Below are 22516 nucleotides of genomic sequence, written 5' to 3' on the forward strand. Positions count from 1 at the left end.
TATCATCTTCAAATCCCTGAAACCTGATTGATGTCAAAAAGGAGGCAAATTGATCATCTTCAAATCCCTGAAAGCCTGATTGATGTCAACTGCAACTCCTATTTAAACATCATCCCCAGAGTCCAAACGTTGTCACAGGCTCGAATTAATTTCGGCAACTTGCGGTCGTATTGTTGGGAGTTGGCTGGGCAGCGTCCTACCGGGAGCGAACGAGAGGCAGAGCCGCCCGATCCCGAGCACCGACGGCCCGGATCGACCCGGCCGTCGCCGGCGGCCAACCACCGTGGGCATTATCCATTGCAGCCGCGCACGTACGTTACGTGGACGTGAGCTGTCGCGGCTTCGAGGTGAAGACGAATTCAGCAGCGGCAGCAACCTACATCCGCCAGCGAGCATCAGCATCCTACCGAACCAAAAAAACGCCCAGCGATTTCTGATCGGTGTCACCTTTCACGCCACCGCCGGTGAGCTGTGCGATGGCCGTACTCCTAGTCCTGCTGCGTGTTTGATGCTCTCACGGGCTAACCGGCTTCGCTTCTTTACCTGCACACAGGCCAAACAACAACAATACAAAAACGACCCTGGTCCTAAATGTAAGCATTTCGAGCTCTTTTATAGCAAAGAAAAGGAGGTTAAAAATTCTCTTTTAATTACTTCAAAAATCAACTATGGATTTTAAATTAATTAGATTCTCTTTGTAAGCATCTAATTAGCTTTGCCACCATTAAAATGATCAGAATCATATCAAATCGGTAAAAAAAATTATATGACAATATAAAATTTAAATTTTAGAAATAATTATATTTTGGAGCCGGAGGGAGTATTCGAATGAGTTTGTTGGTCAGTAGTGCGTCGACAGACGAATCATCTTGTACCGCATGCAATCAATAACTGAACTTCAACTCGTCACGAAGAAGCTGTGTGCTTCCGGTCGCCCACTCCGTTCCTACTTCCTACGTGAATCTGGACTGATTTTCATATACATCAGTACATCAACAAGGGTGATTTTGCTATAAGTCATACTAAAATTTAGCTTTGTAAACTATAGAATTTCATCAATTTTGTCGAGTGAGCAAATAATTTTTTGGTAGCGAATCATGTTTGTAAACCCCTTCTTCACAAGGTGTGAAAAATATTCCCTCCAGTCCAAATATAATAATTGTCCGAGGTGAATACATGTATTAAGTATTAAGAAAACATATGAAAATGGTTTAAAAAATGACATGACTGGTCAAGAAAAAATGTGGGGAAAAAATCAAATAGGGAGTATTTATGATTGGTTGGGATAAAGGGTAGTGGAGAAATAACTTTATTTTATGATACAAGTTAACAGCAGTATCATTTTGTAGGGTATCTAACTATTTGCCACCACTAAACTGTTTTAGTCTGGTGATTTGCCACTGTGTATGTTCATGACATGTGTCATAAGAAACATAGGTTAATCATCACATCTAAGAGTGACAAATTATTAAATATGCATCATTTTTCCCCATATCTTTTCACTTGTGTTTATACTTATACTCTTAAATTCAAATTTTAAAACTTAAATTTAGAGTTGATTTTACAAGTTTTTTTTATCATAGTTTAATTTCTAGACTTTGTCTTTAAATCACCAAGAACATGTATCTAAAAGTATTACCTATAAATTATTTTAAATCATTAACAAACAGTGAAATGCTTATAGAAAGCAAAAAATATGAGCTTATGTGTCAATACCTTATAAGTACAACCGAGAATTTGAATTTTAAAATTTAATGTGGAGTTAATTTTGAGATTTGTTATTGTAGTTTATTTTATAACATTTGCTTTTAGATTACTAAATATACATAAACAGAAGTCTTGCCAACAAATTAATTTTTAATTTTAATAAATCATTTCGCTTATAATAAATACTCCATGTACTAAAATATAAACACGTAATACCTCCGCCCATAATATAAATGATTTTGGATATATAAATACTCAGCCAGAATCTCTTATTTTATAAAAAAAGGCAGTATTGTATAAACACCCAAGCAATACGACACAACACGATGATATAACTAAAATGGAAATCGTTATGTGTATGACTCAACCATCCGATTTACATACAATCCAATTGATCAACAGTTACAGTGTCACTCACCTGACTCTTTTACCTAATCAATGGTTAATCAATGGTTATAGTGTTTCAGCCGTACTATAATTAGGTCGTGCGCGGGACTGATCCAAAATCTCCTATATTATAACGAGGCAACTACTGCATAAGACATCCCAGCGATACAAAACGACGAGTGTACCAAACGATAGAAGCAACCTGCTATACGGAAGGAGTACAGCACTATTTTGCCTAGAGATTCCTAGAGGAAGCAACCTGCTTTGTGCTGCTACGGCGCCGTTTACCATCCCATCACCACCCCACACCACTACAGTACACCAGGGCCGAGGCGTCGCCGCATCGTCCGCGTCTCCGTGCGTCCGCAGCATCTGCACTGCAGCCGCCACCCCCACGCCCGCGCCCACGCCCACCCCCACCATTTCTCAGGGAATCCCCACCCGAAAAGGCCGTGAAACCGGTTGTTTTTTCCCGCACCTCCACTCCACCCCGCGAACCGGCTCCACCCGCAGCAGCAGGCAGCGCGGCGTCCTCCTCGAGATGCCAAAAAACACGCGAATCTGCGCCCAAAAGCCGTCGTCGTCTCGCGGCTCGGCTCTCCCAAAGGAAAGGAGAAAAGAAAGACGGGGAAGGGTGGGGATGGGGAGGGAGAAAAAAAGCCGTGCTGTGCTGTGCTGTGATGCAGGCAGCATCAGTGCATCACCACCACCACCACCAACTGGCTCTCGCGTCCCTTCGTTTTATCCGATTTACAAATTGCAAATGGTCTTAATTAAACAGAACAGATTGTTTTTCTTTCTACCTTTTTGTCTTTCATTAACAGAGGAATCTTGGCGTATACTATGACAGATGTTTTATGCTCGGTTCTTGGCATGGTTTCGTAAGATTGATTAAGTGCTCTATGGGCCGTGCTTCACTTGCAAATTGGTGCAGCATTTCCCCAGTTAAAAGTATACGACGTATTATCTTGTGACGTGTCTCCAAGTTTATTTTTTTAACATATGGAGTGCATTGATAGCTTAATTGTGAGTAGTTAAATTTTAAATGTTCACTTCACGGAAAATAAAAATATCTTACATTTTTCAAATGGAGGGAGTAATATTTGCTGTAAATTGGATTGAACATTCTTTTGAAGATAACACAAATTTATTAGGGTTGTGTTCTCTAAAGATAAAACATTCTTTTATTTTTACGATAGTTATTTAATAGTAGGAACGATAAAATTAAGTAATATAAAATTAATAATATACCGATAACAAGATAACTTTTTATATATATATATTTTTTAAAAATTATGTGTTTAGTAGTTCAGCAATCATGCCAGCAAAAGATAAGGAAAAAAAACAAGAATAATATATGGGAAAGAACATAACCTATATCCACACCAACGTATAAACATTTCTAGCTTATTTGTTAGGGATTAAGATCGAGAATAAAATATCACGTTTACTCTCAATAAATAAGGAGTACATAACGGGTACAGATATATCATGATAAAATGAAAGAAATGTTAAATGAGAACAGAACAATGCAACAACCAACGAGTAGTTATTATAAATAAATATTATAATATAAGGTTTAAATATATAATTATTTATATTATATAATGGATGGAGTTTTATATCTCCAAACTCGGTGTTCAATCAATAGAAAGGGGTAAAAACAATCAACCGCCTCTACTGCCCCCGTTTAATTTACTAGTCACTTAATTAGTAGAATCACTTTATTAAGTTCGCACCGACAGGGCATAGATAATTTTATTTCAGAACTGACAAAACTGAATTTTTAAGTGATGCTCGTATTTACTCATAATTTGGGGAAAACGAGGGTTTATATTGCATTTTACCAAATAAAAGCGAACCTGCAGGAGTGCCAACCGTCCACCCCCCCCCCCCCCCTCCTCTCTCTCTCTCTCTCTCCCGCTCCTCGTCGTCTCCCACGCACGCACGCCACGCCACGCCTCTCCTCCTCCAGATCCGGTCCGCCGCGCCGGCGATGGGCGAAGATCCGGCGGGGTCCCGCCGCTGGCGGTGTGACCCGGGCGAGGAGCACGGGTGGAACCCCGCCGCTGGCGACGACCACTTCGACCGCCTCCCCGACCCGCTCCTGCTCGTCATCTTCAACCGCATCGGCGACGTCAAGGCGCTCGGCCGCTGCTCCCTCGTCTCCCGCCGCTTCCACGACCTCGTCCCCCTCGTGGACTCCGTGCTGGTGCGCGTCGACTGCGTCATCCCCGACGACCCCGCGTCCTCGGCGGCGGCGGCGTCGTCCTCGCCGTCCGCGCCCTGCTCACCTACGGCGTCCGCGCGCGCGCGCACCGTGTTCTCCCAGATCGCGCGCATCGTGCTCGGTGGCATCGTCAAGCCCATCCAGGCGCTCGGCCAGATACTCTCCCCCGCCAACTCCACCTCCGTCTTCGCAGCATCCGTACCTGCCGCCGCAGCCTCCTCCTCCTCCTCCCGCTGCCGCTCCTCCCCCTCGTCGTCCTCCTCCTCTTCGCTGCCGCTGCCCGGGGACGTGTCGCACCACTCGCCCTCAGAGGTGCTCCGCTCCTTCAAGGAGCTACGCCGCCTGCGCATCGAGCTCCCGGCCGGCGAGCTCAGCATGGACGAAGGCGTGCTGCTGAAGTGGAAGGCTGACTTCGGGTCCACGCTCGGCAGCTGCGTCATCCTCGGCGCCTCCTCTGCCGGCAAGGACGGTGCTGGGGCAGCTCCTGCTGTTGACTGTGGCGAGTCCGACGAGACAGGGAGCATTCCGGAATCGTTCTACACCAACGGTGGGCTGAAGCTGCGGGTGGTGTGGACCATCAGCTCGCTGATTGCAGCGTCGGCGCGGCATTACTTGCTGCAGCCGATCATTGCCGACCACGCGACGCTGGAGAGCTTGGACCTGACCGATGCGGATGGGCAGGGAGTGCTCACCATGGACAAGTGGCAGCTGCAGGAGCTGCGGGTGAAGCCTGTATCAGCATCTGGGGGCTCACACAGGACGCTGATGCCAGCCCTTAGCATGCGCCTGTGGTACGCACCTCACATCGAGCTTCCTGGTGGGCTGGTGCTGAATGGAGCGACATTGGTAGCCATTAAGCCGAGCGAGGAGGCATCAAGGGACACGGTTGGCGGTGGGATTGCTGGGTCTGCAGGTGGGTGCTGGGTTTCAGATGCTTTTGAGGAGCCGTATCGGTCAGCAGTGAGGATGCTCCTGAAGCGGAGGACATATAGCCTTGAGATGAACTCGTTCTAAGCTGATGGCAATTTGGAAGTCCTATCGGTGAGGTAAAATTCGCATTGCATTCAATCCAATGTTTGTCTAATTATCCTCAGCAATTGCTGTTTGTTATGTCATGCTTTTGCTTCTCTCTCTGTATAATTTGCTCTGCTCCACCTCACCACTATAAAACATGCATAGCACTACTAGTAAACAACATGAGTCTTCAAATATCTGAAATTTGCTTTATGAGGCTTGCCATGACCTCAGTTATGCTGTCATAATTAAAAAACGGCAGAAACCTTTTGGTGAATTGAATGCGATATTGTAACGAGTTGGGGGAAGCTGTTATTTAGCTTATTGCTAATTATATTATTGGACCTTTTTTTGCGGTTCGTTGGTTCTTCCTATCAGAATATAGCAATCTTCATGTATCAGTTTACATGACACTAAATACATTTCTTGACTGAAAAATTAATAAAATTTGATTTGCATCATATCTCCAATCATCCAATGAACATTGTACATTTTGAAAATAAATTTTTCTCCAGTTGACATTTCATCCTGAGAGCGTTGGACAGATTCCTGGATTTTCTATATCCAGCAGTAACAAATGAGCATAGCGTAATTCAGTTTTTTCATGAAGTATGCTCTCTGTAACTGGAAGTAACTTCTTTTTTGCGGGAGGCACACATAGATTTCACTAAAAACTACTCTCTTCATTCTCATTTAAATGACGCTCATTAAAAAAAAACTGGATTCACACTAAAACTAGTAAATGAATAAGAGATTACATATAGCTCATGTTATTGTAACCAAATAACTGTTTTGTCAAACTCTTGAATATGTTTTACTCATTTGATCGAAACATATGTAGAAAGCTTACGCTGTTCCTCATCAGTGATGAAATGACCATGCAGAAAACGTACGTTAATCTTTTTTATTTGGTCTGCTCGTGCTGCTTATGAGAAACCAACTTTTCCTGTAAATTGTGAGTTTCTGTGCGATCCGACCAAGTTTAGATCCAAAAACAAAGCTGTGGTGCATACGTTACTGTCTTTTCTGCATCTAGAAGCAAAAAAAAAAAAAAACCTAAATGGTCAGCCCTCTTTATTTTCCTTAATCTGACATGGCATCAATGTGTGCCTTGGTCTGTAATTTTTGCTGTTTTGCTATTATTGCTCTTGTAAGAACTGTAATATGCGGTCCATCGAGGGTAATCTGTTCTATTACTGTTTGCAGTACACTATTAAGGAATATAAAAGTACCAAAGAGACTTGATGTTATGCTAGTAGAACGTGTCTGTGGTTTTTAGTGTGAGAATGGTGTTCCAAGGTTTATGGAGGATCTACTGACCATTTGTTTTGCATACATGATGCATGCATACATCACCACCATGGAATCATGGATCAACCAGTATGGCCCCACATGCCACATACTTTACTTCTAAATTGATCAGTTACGTAGCCAGAGCGCATGAGTAGAATCTTCTGCATTGCCTTGTATTGTTGGGGGGCGTATCACATGCCACTTCCTAAACTCTTGAGAATCGGTGTAGCCAGAGACGCAAGAGAGTATAGAAAGGGGAGGGAAGAAGATCGCAACCTGAATGTAGGGTCTGGACAAGATTATTTTTGTAGGTTACAGACCATTCTGAGAAACAGTTTCCTTCCATTTTGCGAATTTGTAAAAAGATCAGCAACTTTACTTGAGAAATAATGTCCTGCAGTTCACCTTGTGCGTGTTCACTTGGATATTTGACACATATTTGAAAATCAGGGGTAGATATCATGTTTGCATTATCTATGTTGTATTTTGCAAGGTCAACGATTGTTTTTTTAGAACTGTCAACAGTTGTTCAATTCCATCATATTGCATAGTGTAAGCTATAAACAATCAATGGAATTTTTGGAGCTTTGCTTGGATCTTATATCTTTCTCCTTTCCAGGATGTTAATTTATTCCCAGTTGCAACTCGAAGTACTACGCGGCATAAGAAATGGAGTAGAAGTTCACTGGCTGCCTGTTTTACTCCGGCCCACATCTACCCAGACATGCTGCAAGTTTTTATTAGTGTATTCCTGCTCTTGAGCATCTGTCAGCACGGACCTAAACGGGCTCTTGCAACTGATGGTGAAGATCGTCGATCGAGAAGCCGAACATTCATCTTTATGTTGGAATTGCCGGGCAGCTCGCTGTTGAGCTTGTTGTTTGCCCCTTTGAGGAAGAAGGATGTTGGTAGCACGGATAATTTGTGCCATGCCAAGCAGCTTATTACTAAGTGCTAACCCTATTTTACCTTCCAGTACTTGGAAATCCTGTACCGTACTTTTTGCAGAGAAGTTTGTAGTTACATGCGAGGTTACTCTGTTTCTGTACATCCAAGTGCTCAAGCATGCATCGTTGAGTTAATTTTTCCGATTACCGCAACGATATTTCTCGTTCTCTGCATTTTCTTCTTGCTGCTCCATGCCTCGAGAAAATTGCAGTTTTGACAGCCTAAACAAGACGTTTTGCAATTATAGGACATGAAATATTGTCTCCGTAAAAATGACACTTAAAACGTTGGACAATTGATTCATTAGAGGATAATTTAATCTAAATATATGTATTTGCTTAGAAAACTACCTGTATTGCCCTATCACCGTATAAACTGTTCACTAACCAAAACTTGTAAATTCATGTGCAGATGCTTGCTGGCTGGTTGTGCATGCTGGCTGGCTGGCCATGTGCTGTCTTTCCACCCGAGGCTTGCGGGCTGGCTGTGCAGGCTGGCTGGCTGGCCGGCCGCCGCCGGCTGCAGCCAGTCCTGCGTGGCCACGGCTAGGGCATGGGCAAGGCCGACCACGGCTAGGGCGTGGCCATGGCCGGCCGCCGCCGGCCCTTGCATCTCCGGCGCGGCCAGGGCCAGCCGCCGGCTGTGGCGCCATGTGACTCCAGACGCGATTTCCTGCGCGGCCGATGTCGGGAGGACGGGAGACGAACGAGAACGAACAGACGCCGCGATTGCCAATCGGGAGATGAAGATGCCGATCAAACAGTGTATACGGTGGAAATGCAATATGGGTAGTTTTCTATGCAAATACAGTATTTAGATTAAATTATCTTCTGATGTCATGGTAATCAAGTGGCCAATGTTTTGAGTGTTATTTTTACGAAGACGATGTTTCATGTCTTATAATTACGAAACGCCTTGTTTGAGACTTTGAGTTGTCATAACTGCAATTTTTCCCTATGCCCCTTGGGATCTGATCTGCGAATAGAATCTGTAGGGTGGTGGTGATGAACAAAGTCTGCTTCACCTCCCGCCTAGAAATGGTAATGGGTAAAGGCCCTTAGGTTCTTTCACAACCCTATTTAATTCTTAAAAATTTTTAGTTCAAAACTCTATACAATTTTATTTTCATCCTGTTTTGAACCTAGCTCTTAAATTTTATAGGTAAAATGGTTGGATCCATTACCGCCCCTACTTCCGCCACGACACAATTCCTCTGACGTAAAGTCAAAGAAACGTTATCACTGATAGGTGGACCCTATTATCTATAAGCCCATGTCAGTCTTTTGAGTTTTTCTGACTTTACTTCATATGATCTCGTTTTGACATGTGAAATTATTAAAATAATGAGCTTTATTTTGACCACAGTAGCATGAACAACTATTGCTTGACCACAGTAGCATAAACAGATATTGTTTACTCTATCTTTTCGTTTTTGTTTTTGTTTTTGTTTTTGTTATCTTTTCGTTTTTGTTTTTGTTTTTGTTTTTGTTTATAAGATAAAATTTAAATTTTTGACTTTAAATTTAGAGTTGATTTTGGGGTTTTTTCATCAAAATTTATTTTACATTTTTGGTTTTTGGATCACTAAGAATACGTATATAAAAGTTTTATTCACAAGTTATTTTTCGTTTGTAAATATGTTATTTAATTTTTCTCATACAAAACCAAACAATGACCTATATGTTTATATCAAACCAACAATAGAGAGGTTTATATAGAAAGCATATATGGAGGAAGGCACATACTCTCAACAGGAATATGAAATTGTGTTGCAACGTACAAGCATTTAGGGGTGAATCTAGCATAGGGGGCGGGGCTCGGGTCCTCGCTGCCCCTGTTAAAGCGATGAGAGTCCTCACCGAGACCCTCTAGAATTTTATAGCAAATTTCAATAATAGAAAGAGTATCTAAAATTCTATCTAATTTATTCAGACTTAAATAAATTTTTTTTAATCCTATTGGCTAGATCCGTCACTTTAAAACATTCGGCTAGTATCAGCGAGAATAGTGGAGCTAAAGATTGGTCGCAAAGCCTGGAGCCGCGGACTACTGTTGCCTCGCATGGTCGATGGCCTCCCGAGCTCACGGCATGTTGCCAATTCTACGAGACGTCTGACATTCGTGAGCTGGCGCCGACGGACCACTGCTCCATAGATCACAGCCGCGGTCCGCGCGGGAGCAGGATCACATGGCTGCCACTGTTACTGGTGTAGGGTCCTTGTTTGGTTGGGCGAGACCATCGTATGAAATTATCATATTCGTATGAATCACGTGTGCGTGTTCATACCGGAAATTGATATATTTCCGTTTCTCGTGAGCCTGGCTAATATGAGAAAAAAATATAATGTTTTTTCTTGTGCATTACAGTCATGAAAAGATGTTGGTAAAATCGAACCTGGAGGCAAGGACAATGTAAGATGAGCCATTAAAAGTAGATAATAATTATGATAATATTAAGACTATGTCTTGATAAAACAAGGTAGTAAGATGGACCATATTTTAATAAATTATGAGAGAGGGCATAGATAAGATGGATGGTGGATTGTTACGGATGAAGGGAAGAGAAAAATTTTAATATTCTTATAGTTCTTATTGTACGCTTCCCTATTAATATAACTTTAATTTTCATCCATTGCGCATATGCCAAAACAAAAACATCTATATTTTATGGAATCCCAATATAATTGTTCCACACTTTATCTAGTTATGATACATTTATTTTCCACTTTCACAAACTCCAATGCATGGATTGTTCTAAAATAAACTTATTTTGAGATAAATAAAAGTGGACAAAGATAACATTATTTTAGAACGTGAACATAGTATTATGACATACACAACTCACAGTATTAGAAACTACTGTGGTTTCTATACTATATGACATCGTGTCAAGAAACTATATTACATAATATAACTTCTATATCTTATTATCACATGGTCCACTCATCTCTCACAAGCAATTACGTGAAAACACTGAGTCTTAATCTAAAACCAGTTTCTTTATTTTGATCTCTCTCTTCAATAAAATAAGATGTCCAGGGTTCACGAAACCACGAAAACCGCAACGGTTACCACGCTCTCCGCTAGGGCATGGCTTCGATATGCCGCGGTAACCGTCCGTAAATTTGATCCAAATTTTAAAAAATTAAGAAAAATTGTGGAAAAAAATATATGAGGTAGAGATTGATTTGTAATGATGTTTGGTGAAAAAAATTAATGAAAAAACTAAATTTACGAATGAATAAAAATCCAATACCGACAAATGGTTGGGTAAAATAAAAAAGGCATTGTTCACACTTCATAGCACCTAGTTAAGTATGTATTTGATACATGAGACATATATTTGAATATTTGCAGCACTTAGTTGATTATGTAGTTGATACTTGATACATGGGGCATATTTTTTATTGCGTTAGCTATTTGTGATGTAGATAGCTAGTAATATTTTGTTGTAGGCTTTTCGTTAATTTTCAGTACCCAAACTAAGGTAAATTATATATGTACTGATGTAGTCACATGTTTATAAACATGTATTAGTTTTATACATAATATTTGATTATAAGTATACTTGTGATGCCAAATTTTATCAAGAATTTAGAAAAAATCATGTTAAAATTTTCGTTTTCCCCATATAACATGTCCTAAATATCGCAAATATAGCTACGTACTAGTTTTCTATTTTTCTTGTATTTTTACAGTTTTTTCAAAATTAATTTGCACCTAATTGTCGGGTTACACTAGTCGTGGTTTTCGGCCGAAACAACGCAGTTTTGACCTGAAAATGCACGATAACCGCAAATTTTAAATTCAAAATTTTTAGATTCAAATTTGTCATGATTTTCGCGGTTTTTGCGTATCCGCGCGGGATCCGCGGGTGCGCGGTACCGCGGTTTCGCGAGTTTCACGATAAGTGAAACCCTGAAGATGTCACATTGCTTACGTGACGTAGTAGTAAATACAGATAGAAACTATCCTTGCAGAGGATCTGCACCGTGAGTGCCCTTACTACAAGATGGTACTACTATGCACCTTAATGTCTACCTCGACAACGAAGAACTAGTTAGGCCGTGTTCGGCTGCCCCCAACTGATTCCCTCGTTTATCACGCGCACGGTTAGCGAATCGCTAAACAATGTGTTTTTTCGAAAAAAAATTTATAGAAAAGTTGCTTTGAAATATCATATTAATTATTTTTTATTTTTTATAATTAATACTTTATTAATCATGTAGTAATCTATTACTATGTTTTTCATGCCGGATAACTTACCCTCATTTTTCACCTTGCCGAACGCGGGCTTAATATGTCTACTCGCTGTCCACTTTGTTTTTTTACCCACTGTGTTTGCCCTAAGACAACTTTGGAGTAACAAAATAAGCTTTACCTGTGGAATGTAGGGGCGCCTTGCATGCAAACCCAACTCGTAGCTCTAATCATGTTTTACGGGAGGAACATTGCATATTGTGATAGACTAATAGTATACCCTATATGCGACATTGTCCGCATCGAATTGTTGGCATATAGACATATATGTGCACTTCTATGGAATCATCACAAATTCACAGTTGACAATAGCTGTCTCGGTCAGTGTGGACGATGTCTATGTCCGGATCAAGTTAGCCCATCCAGATTTTCTTCTTTTTACTTACACGTTTTCCCAACTAATAAATGTTATATATTTTTTAAAAAATTATATATGTAAATTGATTTAAAAATCATATTAATCTATTTTTTAGATTTTCTTACCTAACAAGTAATTAATCATATATTAAGTTGTTGCCATGTTTTATGCGCTGTTTATTGCACGGCTGCACCCATGTAAGAACACGACCGGAGTAGAGCTACTCACCGTCGGGTCCGATTTAGACGGCACAAGGATCAAAAAAAAAAAATCTCTTTATGGTGCTATAGCAAGTGCTTGGTGTAGCAGGAAACGATGTTTGTTTTTAGGTGTTAAACTTTAGCCACTAGTCACATCGGATGTTTATATACTTATTATAAATATAATAGTAAACGTAGTCTATAAATAAAACTCATCCATAATTTTGGACTAATTCGTGAGACGAATCTAACGAGCCTAATTAATCTATGATTAACGTATGTGATGCTACAGTAAACATTTGCTAATTATGTATTAATTAGGCTTAAAAAATTTGTCTCACGGATTAGCTCTCATTTATAAAATTAGTTTTTTGATTAGACCATATTTAATACTTTAGATTAGTGTTCAAACATCTGATGTGACATAGGGCTAAAAAGTTTAGCGCCATCTAAACAACCCCTTATAACTGTAGATGATAATTCTGTGATTTGAACTTCGCAATGTACGGTCGAAACTGCTTGCGGTCACAATCGAGTGGTCAGCTGTTTGAGGAAAACAAACCGCCATATTTATAAAAAAAAATTATAAATGATAACTTTTATGCATATGTGTATAGTAATCTAGAAGCAAAAACCGAAAAATAAACTATAATAAAAAACCCTCAAATAAATTCTAAATTTAAGATTGTAAATTTAAATTTTTAATCTTAAATTTAGAGTAGATTTTGGATTTTTTTATTGCAATTTATTTTTGTGTATTGGCTTTTACATGGTAAGTGCTTGGATGCAGTACATGAAATAAGCTTACATGTAGTATAGCAAGAGCAGGCTCCTATATAGATACTTATCTAAATGCTACGATGGGTCGATCCTTAGTAGTGAATTTTGAATATAAGTTTCACCTCACCCTTAGTGGCAAATTTAGCGAAGAGATTACCAAGTGAATCCTGCAATAGAGCTAAATGGTTGGCTCGGCCTGGTGGCAGATGTAATAGAATGACAGCCAGCAGCCATCCCGACCGACCAGAAAGATAGAGGTGTGATTATTTGACTTTTTTAGATAAAAAACCAAACAATATATTTATAAATAAAAAATAATTTATAAGTAAAATTTTTATATATGTGTTTTAGTGATAAAAACTAAGGCTAAAAATAAACTACGAATAAAAAAACCCAAACCAACTTTAACTTAAGATTGAAAATTTAAATTTTGGCTATAAGCATATAAATAAACGAAAAAATAAAGTCATTAGAAACCCCATAAGGTAGATCTGGCTTAAGAAAAAAACAGAATGACGCAAGATAAGTTACATATTACCTATGTCTTCTAATATAAGTGATTTTGGCTATACAAGTGTATAGCTAAAATCCTTATATTATGGCACAGAGGTAGTACCTCCAAAGCTAAAATTGACACTCGTTTGTTGGTAGTGTTTGGAATTATGAATAATCAAGGAAATAATCACAAACCATTCCTGATAGGTTCATAATGAGGCAAAAATAGCAAATGTTCACAATAATCTATGTGTGATATCCTTTCAGTTCAGCAATATAGAAGTGGCATTACAATTGGATTGGCTCTCTATAAGAAAAGTAGGATGAAAAAGGTATAATAAAAAGAAGAGTGTGATTGACTGACCAACCATCGTAGTCGCCTACCGAGGCCGGCCTCATCATTCTCACTGAGACTTTGTTATTGAAGCGTTGCCCCTCTCCCCCCTTCTTATTCTTGTCCTTGGCCTAGCAAACACTCTACCCTACCGCTCTTACATCATCTTTTTACTAGATTCGATGGTCTCTAAACCAGATTTAGCACCAAGTGGGCTAAAGAGGGAGAGGAAGGAGCTGGAGAAGGTGAGAAGGCCAATGGTGAGGACAAGTAGCTTCATTCATCTGTTGCCTCCTGCCTAAAAGGGATTGAATCCACCGTTAAGAAAATCCAAGAGAGCTATATCAGACGGCTTAGTTACATCTGTCATCGCTCTGACGATGCAGAGAGGGAGAGAGAGGAGGTGTGGCAGCGACTCATGTTAGTGTCCCCGAGCTGAATGGACCCAATGCAACATCAATGGGGCAGAAATGGAGAGAGTAAATGTGGCGACACAGAGATGAGAGGGAGGTGATAGGAATGCGGCGACCTTGGGGAGAGTGGCAACTGCCTCGTTGCGTGAAAGCGACAGTAGCGTCACCGTGATGATCGACAAAGTAGGACAAGGTTATAGCATGACGTAGATGGTTAGAGGAGGGCAAGGTAGAAGCGATGATCACCCATGTGAAACTAAGGTCAGACATACAGATGGCTAGAGCTTGGGTGCGACGTGGCGAAATCCGCACCGTGATAGACAAAATTGTTTTGACATGACGCTTTTAACCTTCAATAAACAGGATCAGAAGTTACCTTTGTCACTGATATATATAGGTCAGATGAACCCTAGACCTATATATTAGTGACAAGGTGCCATGCTTTTAAGTCACATGATCTTAATCTCAATAGGCATGTGTTAATTGCTTTGTTTTTTTTGCATTTGTTTAGAAACTCGTGCAAAACGTTGACGCTGATGACAAAATATTTTATCCTAGTACCGTCCAAAAAATAGCGAAAATAATACCACCTGCGTACCCGGCATATCACAAGAATAAAGAGTACGTATTACTTTTTAATCAAAACATACTTTATTAACCAAGCAAACTTCCCTTACAAATGACAGAGAAAATAAATAAAGGCTTTTAACCAAAGGTAACCGGTAATCCAATTATTTACTTACGGGAGTGAATTTTAAGCTCTCGAGTGGACATCCCCTCGTTTACTGTATGCTATTTAAATAGTCATTAAAAAATTTAAAAAAATTGTAAAAATAGATTAATATAAGATATATTTCAAATATGACTTCTACAATCCATAATAAAAATAATAAATATGACTATAAGTATACGTATACTATTTAGAGTTCAATTAGTTATTTTTGTTGTGGATTGTAAAAGACATATTTGTATAGCTGTATATCTTATATTAATCTATTTTTTTAAATTTATTAATAATTATTTGAATGTCATGAAATAGACGAAGAATACTTTCCCCTTACTTACCCAAGAGGAAATACACAGCGTAAGAACGGAGCGTTTGATACACAGTTCCAAGCTCCCGTGCACCGGAGCGACATTTCGTCGTCGTCATGTGGTGCGGCGCATCTACGCGGTGGCCGGCGTCGCCGTCGGCGTGCTCCTTCGTCGTACGAACGGTGGTGGCGGCGGCAGCGCCCGTGCCGCCGGCCAAGATGGCGGCGGCCTGCTCCTGCACGACGGCCCACGCCTCCCGGACGTGGCGCTCCTCGGTGAGCGAGTTGCCGATGGCGCAGCGCAGCACGTACATGCCGCCCACCACGGCGGAGCTCATGTACGCGCGCCCCGTCGCGTTCACCGCCTCGAGGAGCCGCCGGTTGAGCTCGTTGATGCTGGCCGTGACGTCGTCGCCGTCGTGAACGTGCTCGTCTTCTCCGGGACCGGGAGGCCGTGCGGCGGCGCGCAGCCGGAAGCAGACGAGCGCGAATTGCCTCGGGACCGGCACCTCGAACCGCGCATCGGCGCGCACCATGCGCTCGAACGCCGCCGCCATGCGGACGTGGGAGCGCACGAAGCTGCGCAGGCCGTCGATGCCGTGGCAGCGGAGGACGAGCCACAGCTTCAGCGCGCGGAACCGGCGGCTCAGCGCGACCTGCCAGTCCTTGTAGTCCACCGCAACGTGGTGATCGCCCCGCGCCGTCGCCGCCTCTTCCTTGAGGATCACGTCGTGGTCGGTGCCGAGCGCGGCCACCAGCGCCGCCGGGCGCGTCACCCACAGCGCGCAGCAGTCCATGTTGGCGAGGAGCCACTTGTGCGGGTTCGTGCTGAACGAGTCCACGGCCTCGGCGCCGGCGATGGCGCCGCGGAACTCCGGGCACACGCACGCGGCGCCGGCGTAGGCCGCGTCGACGTGCACCCACACGTCGCGCCCTTCCAAGGCGGCGCAGAGCTCGCGAAGGGGGTCAACCGCCGCCGTCGGTGTCGTCCCCACCGTGGCGCACAGGAACAGTGGGACCTTGCCCGCCGCCTCGTCCGCGGTCACGGCGGCATGCAGCGCCTCCGCCGTGAGAACGAAGCCGCTCTCCCGACACGTAGGTATCTCCCGGCAGTTACCACGGCGAATACCGGCGACGCGAGCTGCCTTCTGGAACGAGAAGTGAGTCTGGTCGGAGTAGTAGACGACGAGGTCGCCCATCCTCTCCTCGCCAATCTCGGCGAGCTTCCTGTCCCTCGCGGCGACGATGGTGCAAAGCATGGCCTCACACGACGTCCCAAGCAACGTGCCGCCGCCGCCTCCGGCGAACAGCAGCTTCTCCGGCAGGTGCAGCGCCTTGCCGAGCCAGTCGGTAACAACAACCTCGAGCTCGGTGGCCGCCGGCGAGGCGGCCCACGTGAAAGGGTTAATGTTGAGGCCGGCGGCGAGGGCCTCGCCCAGGGCTCCCACGTTGCTGGCCGTCGCCGAGAAGTGCGCGAACTGACGTGGGCTCTGCCAGTGAGTGAGGCCCGGAAGGATGAGCTCGCGCACGTCGCGCAGCGCCGCGGTGAGCGCGTCGGGCTCCGCCGCCGCCGGCGCCGCCTCCGGGAGCTTCCCGGCCAGAAAGCCTGGAGCGACGGCCGGGCGCACGGGGTACTCGTCAATGCGGGCGTAGTAGTCCGCGATGAAGTCCACGACCTGTCGCCCCTGCCGGCGGAACTCGCCGGCGTCCAGCGGGAGGCGACCGAGTGTTAGCTTATCAGCGGCCACGGGGAAGGCGGCGTCGGCGTGATTAGTCATGATGGACATCGCAGACAGCATGCAGGAGCTAACCAAGCAACAGCTAATGGCTTGGAGCCTTAATTAGACTAATGAATGTATGTGGATCGCATTCTTGCTATGATTGCTATTTAAAGGCAATTCTGGCTGCTGGTTTTATTCTCTTCTACGATACTACGGGTCTATTTGGGAAACTTCTTCTCCGCCAGTAGCTGCCCCAAACAATTCACAGCTTCTCATAATATGTAGTTATAGATTCTAGAAAATGAACTAAGAATATAAAAGCTGGAGAAGTTAGATTTATGAGTTTTTCCAGATTCTTATAAGCTGACACCGAGCAGCAACTTCTTAGAATTTAAAGTAAAGTAGTTTTAGGAGCTTTAGGTTCTAAGAAGGAACTGATTGTTAGCCAGCTTACGACTTCTTAGTTTATTTTTTAGTGGAAGTTATGGACCGTTTGGAGCAGCTTGTGCCAGAAACAGTTTTTGAAAAAAACTGTAACAGAGAGAAGCTCTCCAAACATACCCTATACCAAACCTGGGACCAATCTAGTATGTTAGCATGCATGAATGAGCAGATAAGTACAGAAAGGCCATGCTGAAATGAAATACGGATGATGGACGGTATAAGCATGGTCAAACGATTTATAGGAATACGGACGATTAGATGGAATGACTTAATGGTTCGTAATGTATACATGTGCTCTCCTTTTCAAACAGTACTATATCAAACATGAGACCAATCCCTTCTTTCTATACAGTTCACCCATAAAAATTGATTTCTAGGAGACCATGTTATCGTTAAATCCCAGTCGTTTAATCAACTCTAGATTTTCCCCACGTTTACATAGATTTCATATCACCGTCCCTTAGCCGGTCAGCCCAAAAACCACGTCGCGCTATTCATCTTGCTGAAGGAATTACATAATAAATGGCAGAATGACGTAGCCAGCGGTCCAGCTTCCAGCCATGCATTTCTCCTCATCTTTCTGTTTCCTAAGCAATTACCGTAGAAACAGCCATAATTAACTACGCCGCTAGCCACAGTGGTAAATTCAATTTACTGTCATTATGAGTGTCATTACGAGTCTCTTGCCATCCCTTCTGCAACCATGCCAGCCCCACAGACACCTTCCTCCACATCTTGAGCTATTCGAACCAGCCAGCCATATGTGCTCCAAGCCTCCAGCTGCATCAATCAAATGTCTACAATCGAAGTGTGGAGGGTTAGTACGCTGCAAGTAAATAAAGTTTTTTTGTTAAAAAATATATATTGTGCTTCATTTTCCAAGTTTGTATGTCTGAGTTGGTTATGTATCCTTAAAATTGAGCATTTGCGATGTTTGATTCTCATAGGAAGAAGGTGATTTTTTTGCTGAATTGTTCCTTGGTAGCCTAAAGAAAGAACGACTATTGGTAATCCTACACTTATGCACTGACAATTGTTTCTTTTTGTTCCTTTAAGAAAAGAAATATTTGTGTCACTTGACACCAATACTTTGTTGTCCTGTTGGTTTAATAGATTGCAGGAGATTTGATCAAGTATTGGGGGTAAAATAGTGGATTCTCATGGAAGTCGATAACCTTCCAAACAAAAATCATCATAGAAGCGAATAGGTTTAGTTCTTATATTGTTACGGCGTACCAGCCATTTCCAACTTACATTGGTACTACATGCCTACAGTTTGCTGTAGCCAAATAAAGAAAATTACCTGATATATTTTACATATATTCCTATCAACTTATATGTAACTCAATCACCCAGTGAATGATACTAGCCTCATGAATTATTTGTTCAACTTGCTTGCAATCCATTTATCTTGGCAATGTTATAATTGTCATTATAAATTTACACCTGTACTCATGCCAATTGTGTTTGTTGCCGGAATATTAGGTCAATAGGAATAACCTTGCCATGCCATTTTACTATTTAAATACAGTGTTAATTACTACCTCTCGAAGATCAACTACATGCGACAATCTATTCTCAAAAATCAACTTTTTTATCAGTAAGAAACAACAAACAAATAGATTATTTTTCTGTTATTTCCAAATATTAAGATCACGTCCATTTAGTTCATACAGAAGTATTGACATTTATTTTCAATGCAAAAACAAGTATACAGATATACATCATGTTATTAGCAAATAATATAATCTCATATTTTCTGATATGCCCGCAGCAACCCGCAGCAAAGCGCGGGGTATCAACTAGTAATAAGATAGTGTCGTAAAAAACGGAATGCGGGTGACGGACGGTACGAGCATTGTCAAACGATCTATGGTAATACAGACGATTAGGTGGAATGAATTAATAGTTCATAATGGACACATGTGCGCGCGTTATAAATCACAAAAATGTGGCTTGGTATACTTAAATGATGTTAATATATTATTGAAATTTACGAAATATATATACGTGGGTCTCTTGACGTCGTTATTACTAATAACTATGCAAACTCCATTGCTAGAAACGAAGAGCATATGCGTGTGCGTATTTCAGAGAGAGATTACATAATTTGCTTGATGCAACTGATAAAATTAGCTCTAATAAACTCACAATTTCAACTCAAGATGGACACATGTATGATCAAAAGTGTAAAACAAATAACAATCATAACAGTAATGATAACATCGAACGTTCATGCGAAGGACAAACCATGAAGTACTGCTCAATATGTATAGAAATGTATAGAACAGTAAATATGTTCTTAAATAAAGAAACTGAAGAGATTAATCTAGAGAACACCCACTTATGCTTACTAACTGAAGTCGTTTGAGCTAAAGGTCGGTCATTGTATGGCTGATTTGCCTGTAATACAGCCGATTAATTAGCTAATTCGTTGATCAAGAGTTCACATACGTAGACAACGCTCCGATTCACCAAGTCGGAACGGTTTTGTAACCATATCCCGCCTGATCTTTTGAATTTTGTTTATGCTTATAAGCCAAGATTTAAATTTTTAACCTTAAAAGTAGAGTTAATTTTGAGGAGTTTTTTTTATTGCATTTTGTTTTTCAACTTTGGTTTTTACTCCCTCCGTCCCATAAAAAACCAACTTTTCGGTTTTTGTGTCGAACATTTGACCATCAGTCTTATTTAGAAAATTTTCAAGAAATTTTTAAAAAATTAGTCACACATAAAGTATTATTGATGTTTTATCATCTAATAAAAATAAACTATTAATCATAAATTTTTTTTAATAAGACGAATAGTTAAAATTTGTATCTAAAAACTGAAAAGTTGATTTGTTTTGGGACGGATGGAGTAGATCGCTATGAACACGTATAAACAATTTTTATTTAGAAATTATTTTCTATATCTAAATATGCAGTTTAGCCATTTCTTTTAAAAATCCAAAGATGACCCCATATAATCAGATGATTAATCCCTGTGCCAACCATTTTCATTACATTGCAATAAGGTGAAAAACGGCAAGAGTTTGATATCTCATATCTTCGGTAAGTTCAACGTCAAGAGGAGAGAAGACGGCTCTAGAATTGAAACCAGCGGCAACATGGGCTCCTAGAGCTATGTTTTAAAATGTATTCATAGTTAACTACTATGTAGATAAATTATTACATTCGAGTAGATGATATGGTAATTTTTAGAAATAATATACTTGCTTTTAGAGCATCTTCATCAGAACCACGATCCCATTCCCCATTAAAAAAATGTCCCTGATCCTGTTATCAATTCCGAAAAAATGTCGTCGTTGGAGTTTTGGGTATCCCAATCCTCAAATATTGAATTAAGCCAAAATGTTAAATTTTAAATTTAAATTTGGAGTTGATTTTAGATTTTTTTATAATAATTTATTTTTTAGCCTTAACTTAACTTTTATATCAGTAAGAACCAATATATAAAAATTTGATTTATAAATTATTTATCATTTACAAAGATTGTGCCGGCTCGAATGCCAAAGTTGCCAAGTGCTTGGATACGGATGGATGGAGATGCAGTGCTGGTGTTGGTACCACATCAGGACGAAGAGATTAGAGGATGAAAAACACCGGGGCACTGTTATCGTTTCGCATCCACATCTGAACTGACCGTTAAAACTTATACGGCAGGAGTACTTTCAATAGGACAAAACATTCCAATGAATCTGTGGTTAACGTTTGTGGTGATTTCCAAAGAAATTGAACTAGCCTGGGTGGTACCGAGAGAAGGACGAAAGTTTTTGTGGTTGCTATGTCATGCCAGCCCTCCACTAGCCCAGTAGTGGTCCAAAGAAAGTTTTATTGCAAAGTAGGAATGCTGTATAACACTCTTTATTGGCCATGGAAATTCGAGCCCCGGTGAGACGTTGGTTTTTGGCTAATTTTGAAATATTTTGAAATCTTGATTTATTATAAAACTGACCCTGATAACGACATTAGAAATCTCTGCGGAAGTATCGATAGAAGATCAAAAATATGACGATGGCATCGAAAGATGGTATTTGTTAACGAGGTTTAATCCTAGCTTAATTTTCATTACATATGCTCATCTATAATCTAGCATATTTTCACAGCTGTTGATTGGTTTATCGGTTTTGCTAAGAAGGGTGAGTCTAATTGGCAAAAAATTGCACACCTATTAACCTGCATGAATAAATTTATATACCCGAAATTTTATATATAATTTTTTTGTAATTTAGTTGCATGTATAAAGTTTCATCGCTATATATATAGAAAATCTATGTAAAAAATAAAATTGTAACATATAAAGTATTTAAGTAAAAAACTACATTAAAAAATCATATTGAAATATGTATATACAAAATTTTAAAAATATATAAAGTTTGTATATAAAAGTCCATATATCCAAAGTTAGTATATACAAACTTTACGTATACAAAGGGTCTGTTTAGTTTCCAAATAGTTTTTCCAAAAATATCACATCAAATCTTTGGACATCTAGAAAGAGCATTAAACATCGATGAAAAGAAAAATTAATTCCATAGTTAGGGGAAAAATCATGAGATAAATCTTTTAAGCCTAAATAGTTCAAGATTAGTCATAAGTGCTACAGTAGCCCTCATGTGCTAATGGCTGACAAATTATGCTCAAAAGATTTATCTTGTGGTTTTCAGGTGAGCCATGAAATTTGTTTTCTCGTTCGTGTCTGAAAACCCGGCTAGGATAAGCTGAAGTTGCAAAGACGACTGTAAGTTAGGGCTGCACAAAGTAAGTTAGGACTGCACAAAGTTTTGTCCTATATCTTGCGCTGTAGTATTCTGTGCTACAGTATTTTTTGCTACAGCGCTCCGCTCTAATTCGAGCCATCCGATTTGCATCTACTGGTAATAGATACAACTGCTA

The 22516-nt window shown here is 41.0% G+C and overlaps 2 protein-coding genes across 2 annotated transcripts; one reads left to right on the forward strand and one right to left on the reverse strand.

The window, feature by feature from the left end:
* The first annotated feature begins 3997 nt into the window (after nucleotides 1-3997).
* LOC102700992 (F-box protein At5g46170-like) lies at nucleotides 3998-7829 on the forward strand. Its single transcript, XM_040524568.1, has 2 exons — nucleotides 3998-5370; nucleotides 7251-7829. Exon 1 carries the CDS (start codon nucleotides 4091-4093, stop codon nucleotides 5336-5338), a length of 1248 nt encoding a protein of 415 aa, XP_040380502.1. The 5' UTR covers nucleotides 3998-4090; the 3' UTR covers nucleotides 5339-5370; nucleotides 7251-7829.
* A 7623-nt stretch (nucleotides 7830-15452) lies between these two features.
* Nucleotides 15453-17240, reverse strand: LOC102719590 (tyrosine decarboxylase-like). The gene has a single exon (XM_040524687.1). It carries the CDS (start codon nucleotides 17238-17240, stop codon nucleotides 15477-15479), a length of 1764 nt encoding a protein of 587 aa, XP_040380621.1. The 3' UTR covers nucleotides 15453-15476.
* Nucleotides 17241-22516: the final 5276 nt, after the last annotated feature.

This window comes from Oryza brachyantha, chromosome 5 (assembly GCF_000231095.2).
Source record: "Oryza brachyantha chromosome 5, ObraRS2, whole genome shotgun sequence".
Classification (NCBI taxonomy): Eukaryota; Viridiplantae; Streptophyta; class Magnoliopsida; order Poales; family Poaceae; genus Oryza; species Oryza brachyantha.

What these genes read in the sequence shown, in the direction of transcription:
- LOC102700992 (XM_040524568.1), top strand. Translation starts at nt 4,091, where the DNA reads ATGGGCGAAGATCCGGCGGGGTCCCGCCGCTGGCGGTGTGACCCGGGC.
- LOC102719590 (XM_040524687.1), bottom strand. Translation starts at nt 17,240, where the DNA reads ATGTCCATCATGACTAATCACGCCGACGCCGCCTTCCCCGTGGCCGCT.